The sequence below is a fragment of the Alosa sapidissima genome, chromosome 17, assembly GCF_018492685.1.
Source record: "Alosa sapidissima isolate fAloSap1 chromosome 17, fAloSap1.pri, whole genome shotgun sequence".
Lineage (NCBI taxonomy): Eukaryota > Metazoa > Chordata > Actinopteri > Clupeiformes > Clupeidae > Alosa > Alosa sapidissima.
In genome coordinates, this window is record NC_055973.1 from 4,662,473 (window position 1) to 4,688,988 (window position 26,516).

General features: G+C 42.0%; 1 protein-coding gene and 1 non-coding gene across 2 annotated transcripts; both read left to right on the forward strand.

Moving 5' to 3' along the window:
• Nucleotides 1–9,625: 9,625 nt before the first annotated feature.
• LOC121688252 (metalloreductase STEAP2-like) lies at nucleotides 9,626–19,790 on the forward strand. The gene is made up of 5 exons (XM_042067730.1): nucleotides 9,626–9,705; nucleotides 11,008–11,528; nucleotides 12,892–13,419; nucleotides 14,270–14,434; nucleotides 18,042–19,790. The coding sequence occupies exons 2-5, from the start codon at nucleotides 11,037–11,039 to the stop codon at nucleotides 18,324–18,326; spliced, it is 1,470 nt and encodes a 489-aa protein (XP_041923664.1). The 5' UTR covers nucleotides 9,626–9,705; nucleotides 11,008–11,036; the 3' UTR covers nucleotides 18,327–19,790.
• A 47-nt stretch (nucleotides 19,791–19,837) lies between these two features.
• trnav-aac lies at nucleotides 19,838–19,910 on the forward strand. The gene has a single exon. It is a non-coding gene; the product is annotated as a tRNA-Val (tRNA).
• Nucleotides 19,911–26,516: the final 6,606 nt, after the last annotated feature.

A 26,516-nucleotide genomic window follows, 5' to 3' on the forward strand; every position in this document is an offset into this window, starting at 1 on the left:
GGATGAGATTGTGGGGAGGGGACTGGAGTAATCCCGGGTCACCTTCATGGTAGACATTAAACTGTCCCCAATCTCGCTCTCGGCCTCTCTCTCTCTCTTGCCCTCTCTCTCTCCTTTCTGTCTCTCTCTCTATCCCCCTCCCGTTATCTCTTTCGCACTCTGTCTCTTCCCCAATCTTACGCTGTAATGGGCTGTCTGGCCCCTGCCTCCCCACATCGCTCCCTCCTTCTCTCCCTCTCTCCTTCCTACTCTACCTCCATTCTTCCCACTCTTTCCCCGATCCCCACCTCCAATGTTAAAACAGCCTTTTTTTCCACCTTCACAGTCAGTCTCACTAAAAAGTTTTCAGTCAACAAACTGCCTTGATAAATGCATCTCACAAGTGCACGGCTTGGCTGTTTGACACTGTAAAGGAACGTGCCCGCTCAAGAGGGGGAAAAAATGTAAATAAATAAATAACTAAACCTCTTATTTTAACATGTGCAGCCACAACAATGCATAAGTCATCTCATACACTGAATATCTAGCACTCTGCAGCGCTGGCACAAAAAGGATGACAGTTCATTTGGGCTCAATAAATATTCAGGGGGCCGGTTTTACATTACTTGACATGTCACCAAAAGGGTGAAGTGGAAGTTTTCAGCTATGCTTTAATTTTTTTTTCTTCCACTCCATTTTCTCTCTCTCTCTCTCGCTCTCAAGCTTGCTTTCTCTCCCAAAGATTAAAGCGCATTTTATTTTTTAAGGCACTTGTTTTTCTTTTCCCCTTTTCTGGAATTGTATGAATGTTTTATGAGGGAAGCATCAGAGCTTATAACGCCAGTTGATGGTGTGGCCAGCAGGGCTGTGATACAAGGGTGCTCGCTGGAACTCCCTCCATTCCCCCCCCCCCCCCCAACCTCATACTGTGAAAGGGGATAAGTTCTCCCCCTGGGTCTCAGAACCGTGCGGAGATTGCCATTGCTTAATCTCCCATTCTACCTCTTAGTGGACAGATTAGGAGCGGTATTATTTGGGCAAAGCGTGCCAAGGCAAAAATAATGGTGAAATGACCTTCGCAAATTGTAAAGAACATAATCATTTCGAAGAACTCCCATAATTTTTCCGCTTGAAACAATCAGATTTTTTCCATAGCTGATACATCAATTCCCTGCGGGAGTTTCATGAGAATGAGAGTTATAACTTGCTGGATACATATGTGGCTCTAAATTGGAGGGTAAAGCTTTGTTTGGACTTGCACTCTAAAGATAAGCAACACTGCCATCTCATGGCTGCTATAATAACTACAGGGCCATTTCCATCCCCTGCTCTGTGCAATCTGTTCTGGTAGGAATGGATTCTGTTTGGGAAGAGAAGGAGTATCAGCATTTTTCTAGAATATTCTGAAATGGTGGATAACTGTCTGTGCCTCTTTTTTGCTCTTGCTCATAAGTCGTATTTCATTAGGGAATCCACAAAAGGTCATACTCAGAGATAGTCCCCTTGGAATCCTACTGTTGACGACCCGGGAGAGATTAAAGGAGAATTCCAGTGATATCTGTTTCTTGAGATCTGTTGGTACGAAAAAAAAAAAGAAAAAAAAATAATTTCTACCTAACTCCAGTTTCTGAAGCCAACAGTTACAGCGCTACCCTCATGGGGGCATGGACATGGGGCAGCTACAGCGCTACCCTCTGGGGGCATGGACATGACATGGGTGCTCACGAACATGTCCCCAGAGTGTAGCACTGTAGCTGCCACAGATGAACATTACACAGTAAGTCCAGCAGACAGCGGTTTATTCTCTCTCTATTTTTATGTCCAGATGTTGTCTTTCCACCTTGCTCACACCCCTGCTGTGACCCATATTTGTCAGTATTGAGCTGAGTATATAGCTGAAATGAATTGCATGCGTATACCTTTAAAGACACATACAGTATCCAGACGTCAGGTACAACAACAACAAACACAGCAACAAACACAACAATAACAACAACAACAAGTATGACAATGGAGGTAATTCACATACAAACTGCAGTTTTCACAAAAATTACAGACCAGCACACCAGACAGGCAGAAGTTGGTAGGAGTAGCGACAACTCAGACCAATCGTTGTGCAGGTGTGCGTGTTTCCGAGTGGCATGCAGAATTGTGTATGCACTGCAGTGATGTTTGCTAGAGGTCAGTTTAAATGCCAGCAAATACAGTTTATATTGTGCAGATGTGTATGGCTGACAGTCAATCAGGAGAGTGTCAGAATTATATGGGTGCTCAGACCTAGGACACTCACAGGTGACTGAGGTTAAGGTGACCCTGCAGTCATGATTAGGCCTAATCAGATTAAGTTAAAACTCCTCACACCTTTCTTATGAGGTCTTCCTATTTCCATGCATAATCCAGTCACCTGTGAGTGGAATGACACTGTTGCCCAGTCAGTTGACCTGGCCCTGGAGAATCTGGCCACCTGGAGGTTTTGGACATTATGCACTAACTGATGTAGGATTTTAAAGCTACATTGTGTACTTTTTTTGGGGTTGATTCTTAGCAAAAACTCATTTTTTCTTTCAAAAATGTGTGCTCATTCTTGTGTAATTACTTACACAAACAAATCTTGTAAGCGTAGGATCTGCCATTCAGAATACATACGACCGAGTCGCTCGTATGGCGGCAGACATGTTTCGGCCTCCATCTTTAGAAAACATTAGCCAAGGAGGGACATACCTGAAATTCTAGCTCTGCTTTTCACGTTTGTCGGTCAGTTAACGAAAGACAGTTGTGCTCGTGGCTGCCGGGAAAAGGAAACCCCTAACGTTGAATCACCTGATGATATCTGACTATTCGTACGGAGATATAAGACCACGTTAGCATTATCTTGAACTACATATCTTGTACAGTCTTGTCGAATAACGTTAGCACTTATAAGTTGCTCGCTGAATATAAGCCAAAATAACAAATCCAAGGGGGCGCTGTGGTACAACAGGCTACAGCGCCCATACCATATACGGGCCCGAGTGCCCACAGCGATCCAGGTTTGAATCCCACCTGCAGTCACTTCCCAATCCCGCCCCATCTCTCTCCCTCACTTACTTCCTGTCTTACTCTTCACTGTCCTATACAAATAAAGGCAAAAAGCCCAAAAAATATACTAAAAATTTAAAATATTAAAAATAACAAATCCATAACAACATTATTCATCTTGCATGAAGTATATGAGCTATAGTTTCACGGATCTTGTAACGTCAGCTAGGACATTATGGTGCGGCTTCTGTATGGAATCTATTTTGTGTCAAAAAAATTAAAGAATATTTATAAAATAGCAAGCAAAAAAATACAAATCAAAATACCAAATAGAAAAAAATCAAACAAAAAAATTAAACTCAATTAAAAAATACAAGATTGCAATGAAATCATTTGGGTAACCGTGTAACATATTTGTCTTTGCCTCTTTCTCAGTTTTGTTTGATGCTGTTTTCTTTGATTACGATTCCAGCTTTCTCGTTTTATTTATTTGCGCTCCCTGACTTTTTGATTGCAACATTAAGAGGAATCTTTGTTGTATTCTTTGTAAGAACTCAGTTCGTACTTGCTCCTGTAAACAACAATGTACAATCAGTAATAGTTACAATTATTAATAATAAACTGAATCGTAAACTTGCTTAGCTGTCCGTCAAACATAAATAAGCCAATGGGAATGCACCCAAGGAAATCCCAACCCCCAGACACGTTTGTGTCAAAACCGCAATCAAAAAGTCAGGGAGCGCAAACGAGAAAGCTGGAATCGTAATCAAAGAAAACAGCATCAAACAAAACTGAGAAAGAGGCAAAGACAAATATGTTACACCAGGGGTCTCAAACTCAAATGAGCTGGGGGCCAATTCTGCCAACATCATCTGATTGGAGGGCCGGCTATTTCTGAAAATGCAATGTTCTTTTTTTCAAATACCACACAAAACTGCAAACAAAAAGTGCAAGTGTTTTTATCTAGTTTTAGACACCTGTGCTAGCAACCTTAGCTTATAAATAAAATAATGATAAAATAAATATTAATACAAATTATAAAATAAATGAAAAACATAAAAACAGGTATGTGTGTGTGTTTCACACCAAATAAAAATATTTCCTCTCATAACTTTTTTAAACCTAGCAAACTAGGCATCAGGGTTAAGAAAGCCATTGCCAACACCATTGGATTTTTATATCAAAATGTCAAAAGGCCATGGCTTGAAAGTGGTCAGAGATAAAGTCCTACTGTAAATGTAAAAATCTTTGAGTAAAACAAAAGTTTATGAAGGGGGTAAATTTACCAATGTAATTTGTCTAACAAATGTAATTTGTCACTGGATGGCAAGCACCTCAAATTATGCACCTTTTCAGTAAATACTGGATGAACATATTTAAGCAGGTTTACTTTCCTTTTTTCATATTACCCACATAACAAATTAACAGGAAAACACCTAAGATATTGTGGTTTAGTAATAGATTACTACAATATAGGCCTACAATAAAGTATTCTGGTCAAACAGTTCCTATCACGGGTAATCTGCAGTACCCAGAAGTTCGCATCATATTGCGGGTGACTTTGTAGTTCTTTAGAGCCCTATTTCTACTAGCCCTGCTGTCTGTACCACATCCATTACGGACACCATCACGATTACCACTGCAACCTCCAAGCTATGTTGGGCAGAGGGTCGAAACAAGCATGGTATGCTTAGTGGACACCGTTGTATACACGCACCTCCATTCACAGACGCACCGTGACTATCACTGTCATAGACGATCGATCATAATCTCCAAAAGGATATTCTCCTTCAGAATTAGAATAGGTGAATAACATAGCTTACCTAAGACTTCATCACACGTGAACGTTTTTCAACATTTGGTGTAGGCCTATTCCTGCTTCAATTTCTGCAACGCTATGGCCTGCATCGCTTCCGCGTCATTACATATGCACGTCTTTGTGTTTCTCGCGTGTAATACAAGTATTTCCCGAAAACTTTTTGCGCAGCGATTTTGGGTTTGAATCAAGCTCTGGATGTCTTGCACATAGTGGACCAGAGTAGGCCTACAAATGAGATTTGTCACCGTACCTGGATCTATCGTCTATTTTAATCAGTATCGTTGTTTGTCGCAATTAATAGCCTCAAGGGCCGGATTACATTATTATTTTGTCATACGTCGCGGGCCGGAATTGGGCAGGACGCGGGCTGGATTTGGCCCGCGGGCCGGGTGTTTGAGACCCCTGTGTTACACGGTTACCCAAATGATTTCATTGCAATCTTGTATTTTATAATTGAGTTTAATTTTTTTGTTTGATTTTTTCTATTTGGTATTTTGATTTGTATTTTTTTGCTTGCTATTTTTCGATTCGATTTTTTGATTTCTTTAATTTTTTTGACACAAAATTGATTCCATACTTCTGTAGCTAGTAAATCACGCTAGCAGTGGGGGGGAGCTGGAGTCTGTTGCAATACACCATCTCACCGCTAGATGGGAGAATTTCTCCCAAGAATTAACCCAAGAAATTACACAATGTAGCTTTAAAGGTTGTATCAGCGATAGCGGGGATACGTCGCTTCTGTTGATGTTCAAACAAAACAGAGAGCTAGCTCGCTACTCCCTCCCCCTCCCTTCCGTGCAATTAAAACTCTCCTAAACGTGCATCTCGTCGATTATTGGTTGAAACACTTTGTTTGCTTTTGAGGGGTTGCCAACCCTTGTTGGTAGCAATTGTTTTTGTGTACAGATCTCGGAGCCTAGGCTGCCTACAGAGACGCGGTTTTTTGATGTTTTTTGACCCACACACACACACACACATTAATGGAGCACTCACTCACTGATGGTGGACCAAACTTTGTACAAGTTGTTTGGCTTTAGATATTGCATTGACATTCACTGTTCCCAAAAATGGTTCTCTTGGGCACTAGATGGCTGTAGCTCCCCCTGGTGGTAATTACAATTTCTATAAGTATAAGTATAAGTGAAGGGTTCAGATGCAAAAGCCTCTAAATGCCACCTACGTAAAAAATGAGATAAAGATGGTGAGTGAATGCTCTCCTTACATAGTATACGTTAATCAAATAATTTAACTTCAAAACACATCAAATAACACTCTCTTCCTGGTCTGAAATATCGATTTCTATGCAAAAACCTATAGGAACCGGATTTTAAATGCTCATTTAAAAGAAATGTGGTCAGACGGATTTAGAGTGTTTTGCATCTGAACTCTTCAAGTATATATACTCTTTTGATCCTGTGAGGGAAATTTGGTAATTGGTAAAATTACACATTTTGTAATTTCTGGCTGACAAAATAATTTAACTTCAAAACACATCAAATAACACTCTCTTCCTGGTCTGAAATATCGATTTCTATGCAAAAACCTATAGGAACCGGATTTTAAATGCTCATTTAAAAGAAATGTGGTCAGACGGATTTAGAGTGTTTTGCATCTGAACTCTTCAAGTATATATACTCTTTTGATCCTGTGAGGGAAATTTGGTAATTGGTAAAATTACACATTTTGTAATTTCTGGCTAAATTACAAAATGTGCATATCAAATCCAACCAATATCCAAAATAAAGGGCAGTAAATAGGAATCTGTAGCTGATCAAAATACTAAAAAAAGATAACAGGCATTTGCTTTACATGAGAAAGAATATACAAGAGATGCCAGTTAGTAGTTAGCAGTGCCGGTTCAGACCACCATGGGGCCCTAAGCAAAATCCTGCTATGGGGCCCTCCTACCTGAACTCTGAGCGACAAAATGTAACCATTTTTTTATAGTATCATCTGACACCTCAGTGCTCCCAATACAATCATCTCACCCCATTTTGGATGTCTATGGAAATTACCAAATATAGTGTTTATATAGTCTGGGCTGTTTGTTTATATAGTCTGGGCTGTTTGCTTTTGATGCTTGCTGTACATATCCCCTTGCAAAAAATAACTGCAGTTTTTTGCCTCTAAAATACTGCATTCCCTGCATAAGAGCTGCAAATATTTTCTCCAAAACTGCGGTTTTCATACTCAGAAATCTGCAGTTTGACACTTGAAGTAATGCAGTTTTTTTTTTTGTAAGGGTCTGGTTGTGCTAGTAGCTTACTGACTGACTGTTCTTCACCTGTCTGTCTGTAGGCTACTTGCCAAAGACATAAGTTATGAACTGGCTCCCCTGATTCTCTTATATATTATTTCAATATTTTTTCAAACGTAGACTATTATAAACAATCATTTTAATACTTCATAGGCCTAATTTACGATGTGCATCTATTGTCCATGCAGCACAGCGAATCAAAGTTAATACAGGCTACTTTCCCATTTGCATACGTTCAGTTGTAGGCTATCTATAACTAAAGTTGACTGAAATATTGTAAAACAATTTAGTTCTTTTAAAATGTAGGGGAAGAGTGAAATCACCTATTAGTTTAGATGGGTCCTCGCATGTTTCTGCTGAAAAACTGCTAACCGAGCTGCACGTTATTATGAACGCATTTTAAAGATGCGGTTATTTTTTTTATTTTTTTTTATGTAGCCAGTCGCCCGCATTAAAAAAAACGGCATATGCGATTATATTTCACAACTTTACGAAGTACTGTGACTGGGAGAGGCTGGCAAGCAAGCCACAGACAGATCAGGGGATTCACTTCCCTGTTAGGTAGGCCTAGGCTAGGCCAGCAACAGAGATGCATGTTGACATCAAACCATGGAACGAACGCAAGTTTACCCGACTGCTGTTCCCGCTGTTCGCCATTCTCGTGACGTTTCTTCCGTTTTTCATGCCCTGAATGGTAATTCGGTTTCATGTTCATCTTCTTAATGTATGAGGCACTGTCGCTATAACTGTATACTTGTCTGTCACTATAGCTTGACTCCAGGAGAGACGGGGAAGGGGGCCTTCATTTATAGCGCGGGAATGATGCCCAAAACCTCCCTTCCTACCATCCGGTGGATCTATCAAACGTCATGTCAAACGCCTACCAGCAGGTTCATTGCTTTATCATGCAACAACAAATGTGTAGCGTTCAAATGTGAGGTTTTGTTTTTGGTGCATTTTGTCTGTTTGTCTAAAATCTAAGACAGTAGAAATGTATGTTTAAAGACAATTAAACATAATTTTCTACTGTCTTAGATTTTAGTTTCACATTGCAAGTAACGCTTAACATGACCAATAGGGCTACAAATTGTGGTTAACTAGTGTCGACAGCATATTGCGAGTAGGCCTAGTTGTGAACCATAGGAACTTTAATCGTAGCCTATAGCCAAATTGAAATAAATGCGAATTTAAATGTCAGTTCGACTGGCGACCCACAGTTGGATAAGCAGGTCCCCCGAAAAGTCTGCATTGCTACACTGAGGGCTTCTCTGTCTGCTGATGTTTTGCTCAAAGGTCCAGGCGGTCCACATATAGCCTTCATGCCATTTCTGCTGAAAATACTTTTAATTTGTTAGCCTACTTAATAAACGTATCTTTATTAGTGTCAACATTACAGTATTTAGGCTATGTTAATCTCAAGCCACTCTAAGAAATGGCCGTAGGTCTACTTTTACAGTACAGCACAGCAAAATCTATTCAAATTGCAGTCCGAGGGATATTGTCCATAAAATGTTGTTAAACTTAGCCTATAGGCTAGGATACATAATCACATATTTGTAGATTTGAAGTGGGCTCATATGCTTCCATAACGTATTGATGTAAGAAAGAGAAAATGTGGTAAGGCCAGCCTATGGCATTTCTCATATCTCGCAGATAATTGGTTATAGTCCTGTTTTGCCGATGGTTATTACGCATAATAGTTTAAGCAACAATAGCAATAGCTTGTCACTAATAACGACACAAATAGACTAATGAATGTTCATTTAATGAAGTTTCAACATTGTACAGTGTTCCTACATGTAGCCTATTCATGTTCCAACACAAGCCTACAGTATATATCCATCATGTTCCAACAGAATAAGTACATGTTGCAACAATTCTGGGCACATGTTGGATACGTGTAAGTTCATGTAGGTATATGTAGGCTGCTTATAAAAAGGCAATTATTCTGATACATGTAAGTAAGGCGGGTGGTATGACGTTCGGTTGGTCGATCGGTTGGTTGATCAGATGGAAGGTCGGAAGGTTTTAGGCACGATTCCCGCGCCATATTCATTAACTTGCGGGGGCCTACGCAACTTGCGTAGTGTGCGTATAGGGAGAACCGGCCCTGGATGATAGGGTCAATGAAATGATAGACCAATATTGCAAACATTTTTGCACTGCTTTCCGGGTCCAGGTAGGCTAAGATGGGCTTGAAAGCATTTCGCACTGGCATAGTGGAGTTATCATTGTGACATTTTGAGGTCTCATAAATACAATCAATTCTGTTTAATTTGTGATACACATATTTAGTAGCCTAGCCTAAAATAAGGATCTTCATCCAATTTAAGTGCTCTAAATTTGCATAGGCCTACATTAACATTTTAAAAAGATTTCGATAATTAGCCTACAGAAGTTAACAGATCTGCTAAATGAATAAAAATAGGCTATATTAAATATAATGAATAAAGAAGCTATTCACCAAAGAACCAAATAATCGTTCCATCAGAAGCGTCCGAAAAAGCTACAGCGATGGCAAGCATCCGCCTGTTTAAGCAGCTCGGTCACGGCGCATCTAACGGACTGGGGGCGGAGAAAACGGAAGGGAACCGGTTGGACACAGGCACGCAGGCAGCGGATCACATCTAAGGTAAACCGGTCACCTTGTGTTATATCTATCCACGTAAATTCGTGTGTGTGTGTTTATAGAATTCTGAAGTCGAGCCTGTCTTATAATGCTGACAATATGTGTAAACATAAATGCATAAGAGAAATATCGGGTTATACGCTGGGATGCATCCATCGACATTAAGCAATTTGTCATGTCTCAAACAGCCAAGTGAAGCACATACGTAGCGTATCGTCGTGTTTTATACTTCATCTAACACGACAATGACAGTCATAAACCCTTGCTCCTACAGGTGAAACGAATGTCAAATAAGGTAAAATCAAAAACAGTCGTGCGCGCCCTATTGCAAGGAGAACCAGCTGATGGCTAACAGGTTCTTACGTCACGCACAGGCAAGATGCTGGAGGGTTGTTTAGGATTTAGCCTACCATAGCCTACAGAGATGCCCCCTAAGTTGACTTAAGGTGATTGTTTTGTAGAGCAGAATTGGCATGTGGCATGATGCAATATTTGTCAACCTGTTAGGCTACTATTTGGTGATAACACTTCTGAGATTCCGTAGCCTACTCAGTGACAGTCCACAATACAGCTATGGAAGTATAGCCGGTGCTGTTCATAGCTTGTTTGTTTGTTTTCAATTAATTTTAATCGTTTCTCTGTCATAATACATGTTTGTACATAGTGTCCTATATAGTGAGGTATTTGTGTCAGACTCAGTTCTAATGTTCATGCCTACTTGAGCAAGTCTCTACTAAAACATGTTTTTCTTGTTTACTCATGGATACACTGTAGTGTACTTTAAAAAGAGTAACAGAGAAGTAACTGACACCTGACAGTGATTTTCAAGGTTAATTATCCCCAAGTGGCACTGTCTGTAGTCTGCATTAAGACATTAAGCTACAAACCAATATGTAATACCTGTGGCATGTTATTTTCTATTGTTTAAATTGTCACAGCATATCTGTTCTTATGTGAAAACTCTTAAGGATATCATAGCCTACATTCTTTTGGTAATCCATATTCATAATCTTATCATCATGCGTGTGTCCTTCACATGCCCTTGGTGAATCACATATTTCCTCTGAGAATTCATATCCTTAAATCCTATAAAGTTATATACTGTGTAGGCTATCTGTGTAAGGATTTGAAGTACAAAATCCACAGCGTTTATAAATTCAGTAATAATCTGATGGTGTTTAGTATAGTCCAGTTTCAAGCGTCTCTGAGTGTCTTGAAAAGCGCTATACAAATTAAATGTATTATTATTATTATGACTATTATTTATTCTGATATACTGTTTTTTAATATCGTTCCATTCATCAGAGTGTTATGCAGGTGCTGCTGGTGTGAGAATGGACTCCATCTCCATGGCGGCCGGCAGTGCTTCTTTCCTGCCCAACGGTGTGAAGATGATGGCGTCCAGAGAGTGCGGTCGCCTGGCGGCGGTGGTGGGCATCGTGGGCTCGGGCGACTTCTCCAAGAGCCTTACGCTGCGTCTACTGCGCAGCGGCTTCGGGGTGGTGGTGGGCAGCCGGCAGCCGAAGCGAGCCGCCGAGGCCTTCCCGCACGTGGTGGACGTGACGCACCACGAGGACGCCGTGGACAAGGCCAGCATCATCTTCCTGGCGATACGCCGAGAGCATTACGCCTCGCTCTGGGGTCTCAAGCATCTGCTGGTGGGCAAGGTACTGGTGGACGTGAGCAACAACCGCCGCAGGAACCAGTACCCGGAGTCCAACGCCGAGTATCTGGCCTCCCTCTTCCCGGAATCCTTTGTGGTGAAGGGGTTCAACGTGATCTCAGCATGGGCCATGCAGTCCACAGCGAAGGACACATGCAATCAGGTGAGACTTGGCCAGTTAGTCAAGTTTGATATGATATTTGTAAATATTGTTAGTCTTCTACTCTTAAATGTTGTTTTGTATTGTCTGTATTATACCCTTATATTTCCCTTCCCAGGGACCACTAAGGCCTATTCAAATTAGCTATAGCTAGCTCTATTATAACAGTTGTGTAAATGAATAAATTAGTGTGAGGGGGCACGAGTAGATGAAGTTGATCTAAGAGGCAGGCCAACATGTATGGGTAAAGCAGGAGTAGTGTTCATGTTAATGTGTTGCACTTTTGAATTAAAAATCCCAGATGATCTGTTGATGGTCATCCTGGCAATTATAACACAATGGATGGTTAGTCAGAATGGTCCGCCAACAGTTCCATCCGCTCAGAATAAGGTGTTCAAATGGCTATCATAAAAAAACAGCGTAGAACTAGAAAAACAAGACCATGTAATGTTAAACCATAGTCACAGATCATGTTAAAACAAAAACAAGGAGTCACTGAAATTATGATTTGTGGCATACCTACGTACGATGTGTGTATGAATGTAGACACATGATCCCACATGCTGTCTGTAAGCTTAGCTCTTTGAATAGTCTGGCCTGATATTTCCCTCTGAGTTTTACAAGCCAGACGGAGCTCATTGCCAGTGAGAAGCTCTAAGCCAGAGAATGGGCCTTCTGTCTGCCCGTCAAACATGACACAGCAGGTGGTCGGCTCGGCAAAGGAAAGTAGAGGACCTTTTTTAGCACATCTTTGGCGAGAATTAGCTTGATCACATGGTATGGGCTTATGTGTCATATCTTTCAAAGTCCTAGAATATGATGTACCCCAGAGTGTCTTAATGCTGAGCATTTGTGGAGATTGAAAGGGAGTTAGAAGTGTTTGTTGTACCTACTGAATTGTGTATAAGTGTATGAAAGTGTGTTTGTGTTTTTGTGTGTGTGTGTGTGTGTGTGTGTGTGTGTGTGTGTGTGTGTGTCTGTCTATCTATCAATCAGATTTTATTTATATAGCACTTTTCGTACAAAAATGGCAATCCAAAGTGCTTAATTAGCATAGCAAAGATAGATAGGGGGCAGCCATGGCCTACTGGTTAGCACTTCGGACCTGTAACCTGAGGGTTGCCGGTTCGAACCCCGATCAGCAAGGCACCTAACCCCTCACTGCTCCCCGAGCGCCGCTGTTGATGCAGGCAGCTCACTGTGCCGGGATTAGTGTGTGCTTCACCTCACTGTGTGTACACTGTGTGCTGTGTGTGTTTCACTAATTCACGGATTGGGATAAATGCAGAGACCAAATTTCCCTCACGGGATCAAAAGAGTATACTTATACTTAGATGGTCTGATTGCCATGTGTCCCTCTGCACAGGTGTACATCTGCAGCAACTCCCTGGTGGCCCGACAGCAGGTCCAGGAGCTGGCTCGGCAGATGGGCTTTCTGCCCTTGGACATGGGTGCGCTGTCATCGGCGCGTGACATTGAGAACATGCCGCTCCGGCTCTTCCCGGCGTGGCGGGGGCCCGTGCTGGCCGCAGTGGCCCTGTCCATCTTCTTCTTCGCCTACTCGTTTGTGCGCGACATCATCCACCCGTATGTCCATGGCGGGCAGAGCCTCTTCTACAAGATACCCGTGGAGGTGGTCAACCACACGGTGCCTGCTGTGGCCATCACGCTGCTGGCACTGGTGTACCTGGCCGGGCAGCTGGCCGCGGTGCACCAGCTGGGCTACGGCACCAAGTACCGGCGCTTCCCGCCCTGGCTGGACGAGTGGCTGGGCTACCGCAAACAGCTGGGTCTGCTGAGCTTCTTCTTCGCCGGCGTGCACACACTGTACAGCCTGTGCCTGCCCTTGAGGAAGTCTGAGAGATACCTGCTCATGAATATGGCCTACCAGCAGGTGAGCAGGTGGGGAGAGGGAGAGGAAGCGTAATTATTTTCATAGCTTTATTGAAGTGATTTGATTATTTTAATCAGTTGCACTGGTAAAAAAAGAACCTTTAAAGGACTTATTAAAAGTGAATAAGTCTCAGGAGTAGGGCTGGGCAAAAAAATCCATTTTCTTTTTAAATTTGATCACTGAAAAATGATCTGGCATAGGCTATGTCCAATGTCTCTAAATGATCTGCCATATAGGCTATGTCCAATGTCTCTAAATTATCTGCCATATAGGCTATGTCCAATGTCTCTAAATTATCTGCCATATAGGCTATGTCCAATGTCTCTAAATGATCTGGCATAGGCTATGTCCAATGTCTCTAAATTATCTAGCATAGGCTATGTCCAATGTCTCTAAATGATCTGCCATATAGGCTATGTCCAATGTCTCTAAACTTTACCCAGCTGCTGATGGGCAGCAAATAGGATCTGATGCCAAAAGTAATGGCGCTCATTAGTGAGGTCATCCATAAACATAGAGGTTTATGGTTCGTTCAGGCCACCTGGGAATATCAGGGACCCCCCCCCCGTGATTACGTTGTTTTTCCCACTGAGAGTGGTCATGAACGTGTGAAAAACATGGATGGCACAACAAAGGTTAAAGAATACGCTCACTTATCTTAAATAAACAACTTAAAGATATGGTGTAAAACGCTTGTGAAAGAAGGATATGCAGATTTCAATCAAAATCGATTAAAATTGTAAATCGGGTTTTATGTGAAAAAATCAGAGATTATTTTTAGGCCATATCACCCAGCCCTACTCAGGAGTAATGTGTGAATGTGTGTGTGTGTATGTGTGTGCGTGTCCAGGTCCATGCCAACATCGAGAGCTCATGGAACGAGGAGGAGGTGTGGCGGGTGGAGATGTACCTGTCGTTTGGCATCATGAGTCTGGGCCTCCTCTCTCTCCTGGCCGTCACCTCCATCCCCTCTGTCAGCAGCGCCCTCAACTGGAGGGAGTTCAGCTTCATCCAGGTGAGCCCCAGCACACTGCCCTACCTGCACAACCATGGCTAAACACAATAGCAGTCATCATGGTATGTATGTATGTACATGGCTAAACACAATAGCAGCAGGGTTTCTACGCAGTATGGAAAACCTGGAAAAGTATGGAATTTGATTTTAGTAATTTCCAGGTTTGGATAAGTATGGAAAAAAGAAACAAGGGTATGGCAAAATATTTGTGTTTCCAGACTATTGCATCTACAGTACTAATCACTTCACTCAGGTCATAATAAACCATTCCTACTGTTGTGTAGTAGTTGTCAGTCAGAATGGGGGTCCTCAGAAAAAATCTCTCCCACAAGGGAACCCTGGTACCAAAACCAAATTGAAAACCCCAGTTCTATGCACGTGCCCTATACCTAGCTCTGCTATTTTCGGCTAAAACACTGGTAGACTTTTTTGATTTTGTAAAAGTTACCAAGACATGGATACTGCATTATCTGATAAACTGTTCAGTGTTTCCCCTACAATGTATTCATCAGCGGCGCAGCGCCACTCCTGGAATTCAAGTGCCACTGCAAAAAAAGTTGCCTAATTTAAAAAATAAAAAAAAACATGCAAGTGAACTTCAGGAACAGCTGGCGTTCGTTCTGGTTTAATGTCAACAAATAATAGTAGGCTAACGTTGAAGGTGCAGTCAGGGATTCCACAGGAGATCATGCTTGTTTGTGTTTATGTTTAAGTTTATTAGCAGATGCAATTTTGTGCAAAAAAACATAGCCTACATTATGTTAGCCAAGGAACCAAATTAAACACGCCAGCAAGGTACAAGGTACCTCGCCCCTACCTTCAGTAGCCTATTCCCAGATAAATTCCACGCATTGTTTCGTTTTTGTTTGTGATACAGGCAATGCTTTCAAGCCCTGTGTTGCTAAAATACCTAGGCTGTGAAACTAAGGTCTAGCTAGCCTATTGGTGGGTTTAATTGAATTGGAGTAATAGGATACGCAACCATTTACATCTGGAGATAGTTTGTAATTCCTGTAGAGCTCACCAAAATTATAGAAATGATACAAGACACTTATCTCCTATAATCCAAGATAGATTTTCTTCGAGTTTTTGAGCATTTATTTTACCAAATGACATGGAAAACATAATTCATTTCATCCACATATTATGCACCATGCACAACAACGCTGAAGTTAGCTTAAAACCATGAGAATCAAGCAAGCCCCACGGGCCGTCACGGCCTTAAAGTGACAGGCACTCAATTTGACTTGCATATACAGTGTAATGACATGAAAGAGAAGTCTATATAGTTTATGCAGTGCTGTGCAAAAGTTAAGACACCCATGCTGAAATTGGAGGAATAAAAAACATCTTTTGCCTTTTGTCTTAATGCTAATGCTATTACTAATAATGTAAATGAAAAAGGTGAAAGAAAAACATGAATAATCCTCTTCAAGTACTGCAATAATCATGCTTTGTAAATGCTTGTGTTGATGGTTATGTCATAATTTGTAACACTCAATCTGTCCATTTCTTTCACAAAATCTACCAGAAGTCACCATTTAAGGAGTCATTTTTTCAACATTTTCTTTTTTGGGGGGGGGGGGGGGGTTCCTACGATCAACAGCACCGCTGCTGGAAAAATTTCTAGGTATTGCAAACAAATAATACTGTTTACGGTGATTTCTGAGGCCTCTGCCAGCAGTGCACTAGTCTCCAACATATGTAGTATGCTGTATCAAATGTGAGTGCACCTTCCAACACAGCACTTCCTCATCAAAAAGTATCCAACAATGGGCAAGTGTTTTCTGAGGGCTAACAAGTTCATAATAAACTTTATTATACAGCTCTTCACAATTGCTAGAAGAACACTCCATTGACAATGTCTAGAATATGGTCAAAAAAATATACCGAGAAGTTTGAACATTTGAGTATGGAAAAAGTATGGAATTTTGAAATGGAAAATGTGTAGGAACCCTGTAGCAGTCATCATGGTATATATGTATATGTACATGGCTAAACACAATAGCAGTCATTGTATATATTTAAGCAATAAGCCCCAAGAGGCCGTAGGTTACACTGATTTTACAACAGCTAAGTTAGGCACGACGCGCTAGCGGAGTGCCTAAAACCCCCCTTAGCTGTTGTAAAAACAGTGTAACCTACGGACTCGAGTGGCTTATTGCTTTTCTAAAACTGTTACTATAAATACCTGGCAAAGTTTCATAAAGTAAAGGCACAGCAAAAGGAAATGTAACGATTTATTCATAGATAACCATTCTTCCGCTAAGAAATATATTTCCTCTATCTGAATGGTTGCCAAGCAACGTCGAGACGCAGCTACTTTAACTTTTGTATCAAGTTATGGTAGTGCAGTAATATAGCGCGAAATGCGGCCAAGGTGTATGTTTATGCTGCATTTTACAACGGCATTGAACACGATTCAGCCAATCACAATCAAGGACCGGAACTAGGTAGTTCCTAGGGAGGTGTGACGCAAGTGACAGGCAGCATTCCATACCATTTACAGTGCCCATGGCAACCCAGGTTCAAGTCCAACCTGAACCTGAGGTAATTTCTCTCTTTTTTAAAGTATATTTTTGGGGCTTTTGACTCTGGGTGGCAGTGGTACAGGGCTCAGAAGGTAGAGGAGTCAATCAGGAACCGCAAAGTTGTCGGTTCAAGCCCAACTCCTGAACCTGTCGAGATGTCCTTGAGTAAGACACAAACCCCAAAGTGTGAGGTGCCTTGCACTGCAGCCCCCTCCATCTGGGTGAGTGTGAGGCGCTTTGAGTGCTCGGAGGAGTGGGAAAGTGCTTTATAAATGCAGTCCATTTACCATTTATATCGATAAGACAGTGGAGAGAGACAGGAAGAGAGTGGACAAGAGAGATGGGATGGGTTTGGGAAATGACTACAGGCCCAAACTGAACCTGGATCAGAAATCAGATTTTTTTTTTTTTTTTTAAATCAGTGTTTTATTTATTCGGTTCTTTCCGAGCAGAATCAGTATATTAATATTTTTTATGACTCACCGTGGGACACCGTTAGAAAACTGGTTAATAACATTCCATGTAGGGCTACGTGACATGATAATATTCAAATGGAATAAAAAAAATGTCTAACCTATTGATAGGCCTGTATATTTTAGGCTACTCTAGGCTATATTCTTTGCTAATCTCATAGTGAAATATCCAATCTCTCCTTGTTTAAACTCATAAACTTTTATACATTTAGGCTTTTTCTGTACACGGATGAAGACATTGGTTGTTTATGCAAGGTCGTTCATTGTCAAACAACAACAAAACATTGGATTTTCTCGATGCCTTCCCATCTAAGCACAGAAGTTTAAATGAGAAACTATGGCATTTGTTGTCTTGTTGTACAGTATTTACTTGAACATTTTGTTATTCCCCAAGTTGTTGAGAACAGTCATATAACTAATTTTTAACAATAATGTAAGTGTTAGCATGTAATTACTGTCTTCATTTATAGGTGTCAATGTTCTAAAGTTCCAAAATCCAAAATATGTACAATAGCATATTATCTAATAGCAAGCGGTAATATATTCATGTGCTGTATTACACATGTATTATGATGTTGTAATATGCTCTGTTCTTGGTCCCAGTCCACTCTGGGTTATATTGCCCTCCTGATTGCTACATTTCATGGCCTGCTGTTTGGTTGGCGACGGGCCTTCGAGGAGGAGGCCTACCGGTTCTACCTGCCGCCCAGTTTTGTTATCGCCCTGGTCCTCCCCGTCATGGTGATCCTGGGCAAGATCCTGCTGCTGCTGCCCTGCTTCAGCCGCAAGCTGCACCTCATCCGTCGCGGCTGGCAGGCCAGCCAGGGCCGGAGGGACCTGCCGCGATCGGCCAATCACCTGTCCCCTGAGAGGGTCACCATCATGTGACGTCACCTCCAGTCCCGCCGCAATCGGCCAATCACCTGTCTCCAGAGCGGGTCACCATCATGTGAAGTCACCTCAGTCCCACCGCGATCGGCCAGTCACCTGTCCCCAGAGCGGGTCACGATCATGTGACGTCACCTCCATCCAAACATCCCTGGAAACACACTGTGATGCTGCTGACTGTCGCACAACCACTGCCACGTGACGTGACGTGATGGGCTCCCTCACACCTTGTCTCAGTGTAGCACTCATTCATCACTGACATGATGACTGACACAGCAGTCTCCACAGCACTGACACATTCCTGGCACCTCTCTACTCCTTATCGACTAAGCCACTGCTTTGCCATGGATCACTGCAAGATAAGTCTGAAGATGTCTTGCCTGCGTCTGTCCAAACGGTGCACACATGGCCACATGCTTCACTGCCGTGTCTTTACCCTGATAGCAACATCAGGCTAGTCTCGCTGGCTGTTAAAAAAGTTTGTAAAATCAATTGTAAAAAAAACATATTTTTTTCTGTAATTTTGAACATATGCACCTTTTTTGACCCAGACCTTTCATTGTGATTCTTTGAGTGAGGGCCAAATCTAGACGATAGAAATTACAGGCAGTCAGCCATCACGTGGAACATGCCATTATCAGGAAAAAACACTTTGTAAATAGGATCATACAGCCACGTATAGAAGCAGGAGATTTAAGTCTACAGTCTATTTCACACTGAGTCTGTATTTTTCATGCGAAATTGTTGGACGATTGAAGAGCGAATACAACCTCATTTTGTGTCAGTCACGTTTGCACAACGACAAACGCTGACAAATGTTTTTTTGCATCTGTATTGTGTAAATTAATGAGGTTTCCTACTGCAGCTTTCTGTATTTCCCAGACCAAAATCAATGCTTGCAATATTACAGATCTTAGTATGCAAAGGCTTTATGTGTCACTTACTATCTGATTGTGGTCGAGGAGAAACTAAGATCTCTTGTTAGAATTTCTTTTCTAATGGGAATCACATGTGGTCAAAAAGTGGTTTAACTGACTCATAACCATTTTAGCTGCACAGAAAGCTGCTGTGAAGACGATGAGCTGAAACGCTGAAACATGTCACAGACGTGTCTGCATGACACTGCGTTTGCCACTGATGTTTTTCCCATCGCAGACATCAGAGTTATCATTCAGATTTGACTATCAGATTTAGTCAGTCAATGTCTATACCATTCTATGGATATGGAGGAGTCTTGGTTTGGTTGATTTGTCTGCAGTTATAACAAGGTGCACTAACTCTACACTATTAATGTGTCTGGACACAAGCCTCATCCCTACCCTGCAGTGAGAACGCCAACATTTGAAAGGGCGGAGTCCATTTAGTGGAGTAGGAGTCTGCTTCAGGGCTTGCACTGTGTTTCTGTACAGTATGTTCACTGTTGTTACTTGAAATATGTGCCATAGCCAAATAAAGCAAAAAAAACATGTTACTATTCTCCTCTCTGCTATGTCCCATCCCATCATTAGGATGTTTCCATAGTGTAGTGGTTATCACGTTCGCCTAACACGCGAAAGGTCCCCAGTTTGAAACTGGGTGGAAACAGCTTTGGGGCAGCCGTGGCCCACTGGTTAGCACTCTGGACTTGTAACCGGAGGGTTGCCGGTTCGAGCCCCGACCAGTGGGCTGCGGCTGAAGTGCCCTTGAGCAAGGCACCTAACCCCTCACTGCTCCCCGAGCGCCGCCATTGTAGCAGGCAGCTCACTGCGCCGGGATTAGTGTGTGCTTCACCTCACTGTGTGTACACTGTGTGCTGTTTGTGTTTCAGTAATTCACCGATTGGGTTAAATGCAGAGACCAAATTTCCCTCACGGGATCAAAAAAGTATATATACTTATCTTGTGGAGTCTGTGTGGCCTTTTGGGTGCTATGTAATATACCACCAGCAGATGGCGATATCCGCCCCCTCCAAATACACAGGACACTAAGTTTTGTGAAACTTATTCAATCAGTCACTGAAGGGGTATTTGGTCTTGCGTACATACAATTTTCCTGTTGTCATCTCTCTCACACACACACACACACACACACACACACATATGGCCGTGTGGGGTGCAGTGATGTGATCAGAGGTTTAGAGGTAAAATAAGAGGTGGGTAAACTATGAATTCTGATCACGGTAAGGTTGACTGCGACATGCGGTATCGTATTTTTAAAAAGTCATTCAGAACATGTTTGATGATGATGGAGGTTTATAACAATACCAATGATATTAAATGGTTCCTAGAGTGTTGATGAGTGTACATGTTGTGCATGTGGATAATACAGTGTGATTTTTTAATGTTAAAAGTTGCAATTGCTGAATAGACTCTTTCGGGAGGTTGATAAACTCTAATATTTCTGAAATTTCAGAGGTGGATAAACTGCATTTACTTACGTTTAGCCTCCACTACATCCTTGGATGTGATATTGGATGTATAGAGCACTTTCCTTGTTTGGTCTGAATTGTTTGTGACTGAGGAGAGAAGGCCAGTCCCATAGTCCATGGCCTCTGTCACAGGATACTGTATACGCACTGTTGAGCAAATAATCAAACATACAGTTCCTCATTCACATACCCAACCACCAGGCAGTGTGTGTGTGTGTGTGTGTGTGTGTGTGTAAGAAAGAGAGTGAGAGAGTGAGTAAATAACATGCTGCATTAGTTAAAGTAGTTGAGCGTAGTTTTCCATGAAGAGTTTACACACACACACATACACACCGGCACAGGGTAGAGAGCTGGCAGCGTGTCTGTCCTCTTCTCTGGTTGAGAGTGAACCTGCTGCAGAAAGAGGGGGGGGGGGGCGATGGTGATGGATTGGACTCCCGAGTAAAACACTCCATCTCATCACACACTCCTGCCCAGCTCCATCTGTCAAAATGAAAGCAGAGGGTAATAGATGATTTTTAGTGTGTAAGATATTTGTGTGTTTGTGTGTGTGTATGTGTTTAGGCCTGTGTGTTTGTGTGTGTGTATGATTCTGTGTGTTTGCGTGTGTGTGTGTTTGTGTGTGTGTCCCGCCCGCACGCGCATGTTACCATGATCTACGGCTGGGGATAAAACTGTTGCTTTTGAACAGGAGCAGCATCCCATGAATCATCCTGCGCTGGGAAAGAGAGAGACAGACAGAGAGAGACAGAGACAGTCTGAGCCCTTGGCCTTTCATTTCCTCACTCCTCTCCTCCTTTCCTCCCCCTCTCTCCCTCCACACCCCGCCCCCCCCCCCCCCCCCCCCCCCCCCCCCCCCTCCCTTCTCACTCCGCCCCCCTCCCCACTATCTCCTTACTCCTGATTGGGTCAGGGAAACATCAGCCCTCGTCTCTGCATCCAGCCACCTTGATTAATCAGGATGACAGGAAGCACAAACACTAGACTGGCAATGACGACTAACGCTAGTGCCAATATGGCGGGACCCAGATACAGAGACACCGTAAGAACCCTGATAAACTGCAGATGAGGTTCGCCCAAGTTAGTGTGTGTGTGTGTGTGTGTGCCCAAGTGACTCGGGATGTGGAAGGCATTCTGATTGAAGCCCAAGTGGCGTAAATCTCGCCCCCGACTCTCATCCCACCCCTGTTTGCTGCCATTGGCAGAGGAAAGCTCTTACTTTGATTCACATATTCAGAGTTTGAGTTTCAGATCATTTATACCAACTTCTCAAAAGTTTCAAACTGCAGAATTTTGGAGTCACTACTCAAAAGTTTAGTGGTGCACATATTCGTTCAACTTTTTACAGTTTCATAAATAGAATTGTTTGCTCTTCAGAGGAAGACAGAGTCTATATTTCACTCAAAAACATTAAAGCATATTTTGATTGCATATATTTGATGTTAAGCTATTTGCTAGGTTCATATGACTACCCTACCATCATTTCAAAAAATTCAAATATGTTTTTTCCCTTCTTGTTTTTCATTTCTTGCCATCATTCGTTGTAAACCCCTTCATCAGAAGCTGCAGTAAAATGAAGACAGACTTGTGTGTCTCTGTAATAGCATCTTTGAGAAACATGTGAGTCTCTGGTGCAGCATTGCTACCAGTTGCAGATGAATGAGTGCATTTTAAATATTTTATTATCTGAACATTTGGTCCAGATCAACACACTGTTTATCTATTCGCTTCAGCTCATCTTAGCACTAACTTTTGACAGCTCCCTCTCTCTCTGTCGCTGTCTCTCTCTCTCTCTCTCTCTCTCTCCCTGTCTTCACACATTGAGCTTGTGTCTTCCTAAGCTTGTGTTGTAGTGATAAACTAGTGATAACACCAGGATGCGGAGGCCTACTGTCCATTCAAGGTGACAAGACAAGAGCAGTGAGTATATGGTGTGAATACAGTGGGGTCATGCTATTGATCAGCTGATAAAATATTATTATTTAATATTATATTATTATTATTATTATTATTATTAATAAACATTTTCACAATTGCTAAAACACATTTTTAAGCCCTCCACCGCTTTCTCAAGTTTGTAAACTTAAAACCCCGTTCTCATACTATATTCACAAAACTCTTACACCTCTAGCAAAATGAAACAATCACATCAAATTGGTTTTATCTGTGCTCAAAACCAAACAATGGCTTCAGATCATTCGCAAAGTAGTCAATCCCTAAACGCAGTCATTAAAAAAAAAAGGAAAGATTTCATAACTCGGTGGATTCAGCATTTACTGTACACTTTCAGTAAAAATAAAGTATGGAAAAAGCTACTGGAAAAGACAGAATTACTGTAAATTAGAAGTAGAGTCTACAGCAGTGGTTCTCAAAGTAGGGGTCCGCAACCCATAGCCAAGGAGTTTTCTTCAAATTATGAAGTTGTGGTTTATCATTTAAAAAAAAAAAAACATACATACAGATGATGACCCTTTTGTTTCGCATCTTTTGAAAAAAGTGTTGTGTGTTTGCCGGCTTGAGTCCGGGCGAGTGCAGGGCTGAGCCGTGCGTGCAGTCAACACGATGCAGGTTACATGTGTTTTATTTTGTGTTCACTTTTTGCCAATTGTGGTTACCATTATGCATCACAAGTTAATTACAGTATAAAATGTGTTTTATTGCATTAAAATGGGTTTAGAGTTTTGCAAATAGAATCAATGCTATCTGAAAATTGTGTTTCACTAGGTGAAAATTGTTTATAGTTTATGGAAAATTGTTTGAGTGATCGATTCACTTAGTTGCTTTAGTTAAATCCCAGACAATGGATGGATGATATGGAACAAAAGGGTAGGGAATTATATTATATTATCTTAACTAACTGTTTGCTTATCCCAGTGCAAACATCTTATTGAGTTAATCATGGCACTCAAAGCATACACATACCATGCTCGTCTCATCTTACTCACTGCTAAGGTCCTACTGAGCATCAAACTTCATGATCACCTGACTCCACCCAGGCGTCTCCTTTGGCTCTGATAAACTGCTGGTGGGGGTAGACTCACTGTTTATACATTAAGAGCTTGGCACACACCTTAATGCTCAATGCTTAATGTTGTTTTATTATTATTATTATTATTTTCACCTTTTCTGTCTCTTTTTCTGGTAACTGTATCAGGTGTGATGTGGTGTCAGGGTGACGTAGCGTTGAATGGGTGGATGTGTAATGTCTGGTAACTGTATCAGGTATGATGTGCTGTCAGGGTGATGTAGCGTTGCATGGGTGGATGTGTAGTGAGTGACATTGCATAGGCGTTCAGACATGTTGTGCAATTGCCTATGTCTAGATTAATGTTAAGGTTTTTTTTAATGAATGGGATTGTGTGATTGCATGTGTTAGGATTGTGTAGCATGCAGTGAGTTGTGTGGCTGGGTGGTTGAAAAAGCATGTTTTGTTAATCTGGTGATAGAAATGACATTTCCCATGACTGCTGATAAGCTTCCAGAACACAGAAAACTGTGTCACACTTAAAAAGAATAAGAATGATTCATCTCACAGATGGTGGCTGCAGAGTGCAATCCAACTGTCCCTATATGGACATGCTGACGTTTGCCAGACGGAGAAGCAAGCAACACTTCTGTGGAGCCAACTTCTGGGTCACAGAGAGCAACACACACACACACACACACACACACACACACACACAAATACACACATACATACACATACATACACACACACACACACACACACACACACACACACACACACACACACACACCAAAATAGTCACTACGTAACACACTGATTACCTAAAGTGTTATGTTTTAAGAAAAGGATTTTTAAATCATGTTTACATAGCATGTTAGATAGAGTTTTTCCATTACAGAATGTGAATTTAAGATGGAAAAGGCAGCATATACAATGTTCTACATATACAATGGTCCACAGCCTTCCCACAGCATGGTGATGGCCACATTTCCATCCCCCTTTCACTGAAAAAAGACACTTTTAAGGGCAGTATCTGCAGATGCATTCTGGTGCTCTGCTGTGACTACAATATGCCCTTAAACAGCAGCATGCTGATTTCTTATGAAAACATATGAATGCTTTCAGATTTACAACAATGATATTTGAGTTGATAGTTTAGATCATTTTATACTTTCATTATTTCATTAATGTTTTTCTCCCACAACACACAATATACTGTTTATTTTAAAGGCCAACTATATTATCATTCACACACTAAAACACTGCCATTCACAACATAAACCATATGGCCTCTACCATGCAATCAGCCATGCCAGCCGAGAGCACACACACACACACAGCATTCATGGTGGCACGGTGGTAGTGATAGGTAGACTACCATCAACTGCTCCAGGACTAGGAGTGAGCTATGCCATCCATGCGAGAGTGAACAGCAAGACGGTAGAGAACAAGCACAGTGCAGGGTACACACATCCAACAGCTATCTTGCATTTCTGGGAGCATCTAACCCAGTGTGCAGATCCTTCTTGTGATTTTAACAACAGGACTGTAGTCTTCCTGCATTTCTATTTACGCCTGCCCTTTAAGGCCCTTCTGTGCACTACTGTGAGAACAGGACACTGTGCACTACTGTGAGAACAGGACTCTTCATATTTACGTCTGCCCTGCGAGGCCCTTCTGTGTACCACTGTGAGAAGGTCGGCCTCACTTCATCTGCTCTTGTTGTTATTGTTCAAACTGATAAAGGTACTTCCTATTATCACTGATTTACACATTTTGAATCTGTCTTTTAATTATTCTACCTTGTCTTTTAATGGTGCTGGGCTGAGCGTGCTGTCTGACCATGATGTGCGGGGAGACGGGAGGCGAGTCTCTGCTGCAGAGCTCATCACTTAACCGGCCAGAGAGGGCCTGCGGTTGTGCCAACTTCATTTGCAAAGTGCAGCTCATAACCATACTCTCTCTCTCTCACACACACACACACACACACACACACACACACACAAACACACTCACAAACACACTCACACTCAGTCACACACACACACACACACAAACATACACACACACAGTCACACCCCATCACCCCACCCCACACACACACACACACACTCATAGGGGTTATTTTTCGCCAAGATCTTGTATTGATGACGGGAGATTCGGACCACTGCGCAAAGTCTTCTCAAGCACATCCCAAAGATTTTCAATGGGGTTAAGGTCTGGACTGTGGTAAAAATGTCTCATGCTCCCTGAACCACTTTTTCACAATTTGAGCCCGATGAATCCTGGCATAGTCATCTTGGAATATGCCTGTGCTATCAGGGAACAAAAATCCATTGGTCATTCAGTATATTCAGGTAGTCAGCTGACCTCATTCTTTGGGCACATACCATTGCTGAACCTATACTTGACCAACTGCAGCAACCCCAGATCATAGCACTGCCCCCACAGGGAGGCTCTTACCTATTTGCTTAGTTAAATCCAGGTGGTGACCTTTTTTGTGCCAGGCAGTGTATAAAAATATTCTGTAACACTTGACACTTGACAGTATCGACATAAGAGTGACATGACACTGTCATGAACACATGACACCGTCATGACACATAAACCCTAATTCTAATCCTAACTTGCTCTTGGGTGCTCCTTGTTGGTGCCCCCCCCCCCCCCCATCCCAATCCTCCCCCACCTTTCTTATGCAGCCCTTGCCACTTAATCTACTAAACCCCTCTTCTACTGCACATCTTACCCCCCCCCCCCCCCCCGCATAAATGCACACATAGGCTGACACCAGACATAATTTCACTGCATTTCTTAC

Bases quoted from the DNA above. Each gene is read 5' to 3' on its own strand.
- LOC121688252 (XM_042067730.1), top strand. From the start codon at position 11,037: ATGGACTCCATCTCCATGGCGGCCGGCAGTGCTTCTTTCCTGCCCAAC. The intron at 11,529-12,891 runs GTGAGACTTGGC...CCCTCTGCACAG, and splicing joins CGAAGGACACATGCAATCAG to GTGTACATCTGCAGCAACTC. The intron at 14,435-18,041 runs GTGAGCCCCAGC...TCTTGGTCCCAG, and splicing joins GGGAGTTCAGCTTCATCCAG to TCCACTCTGGGTTATATTGC.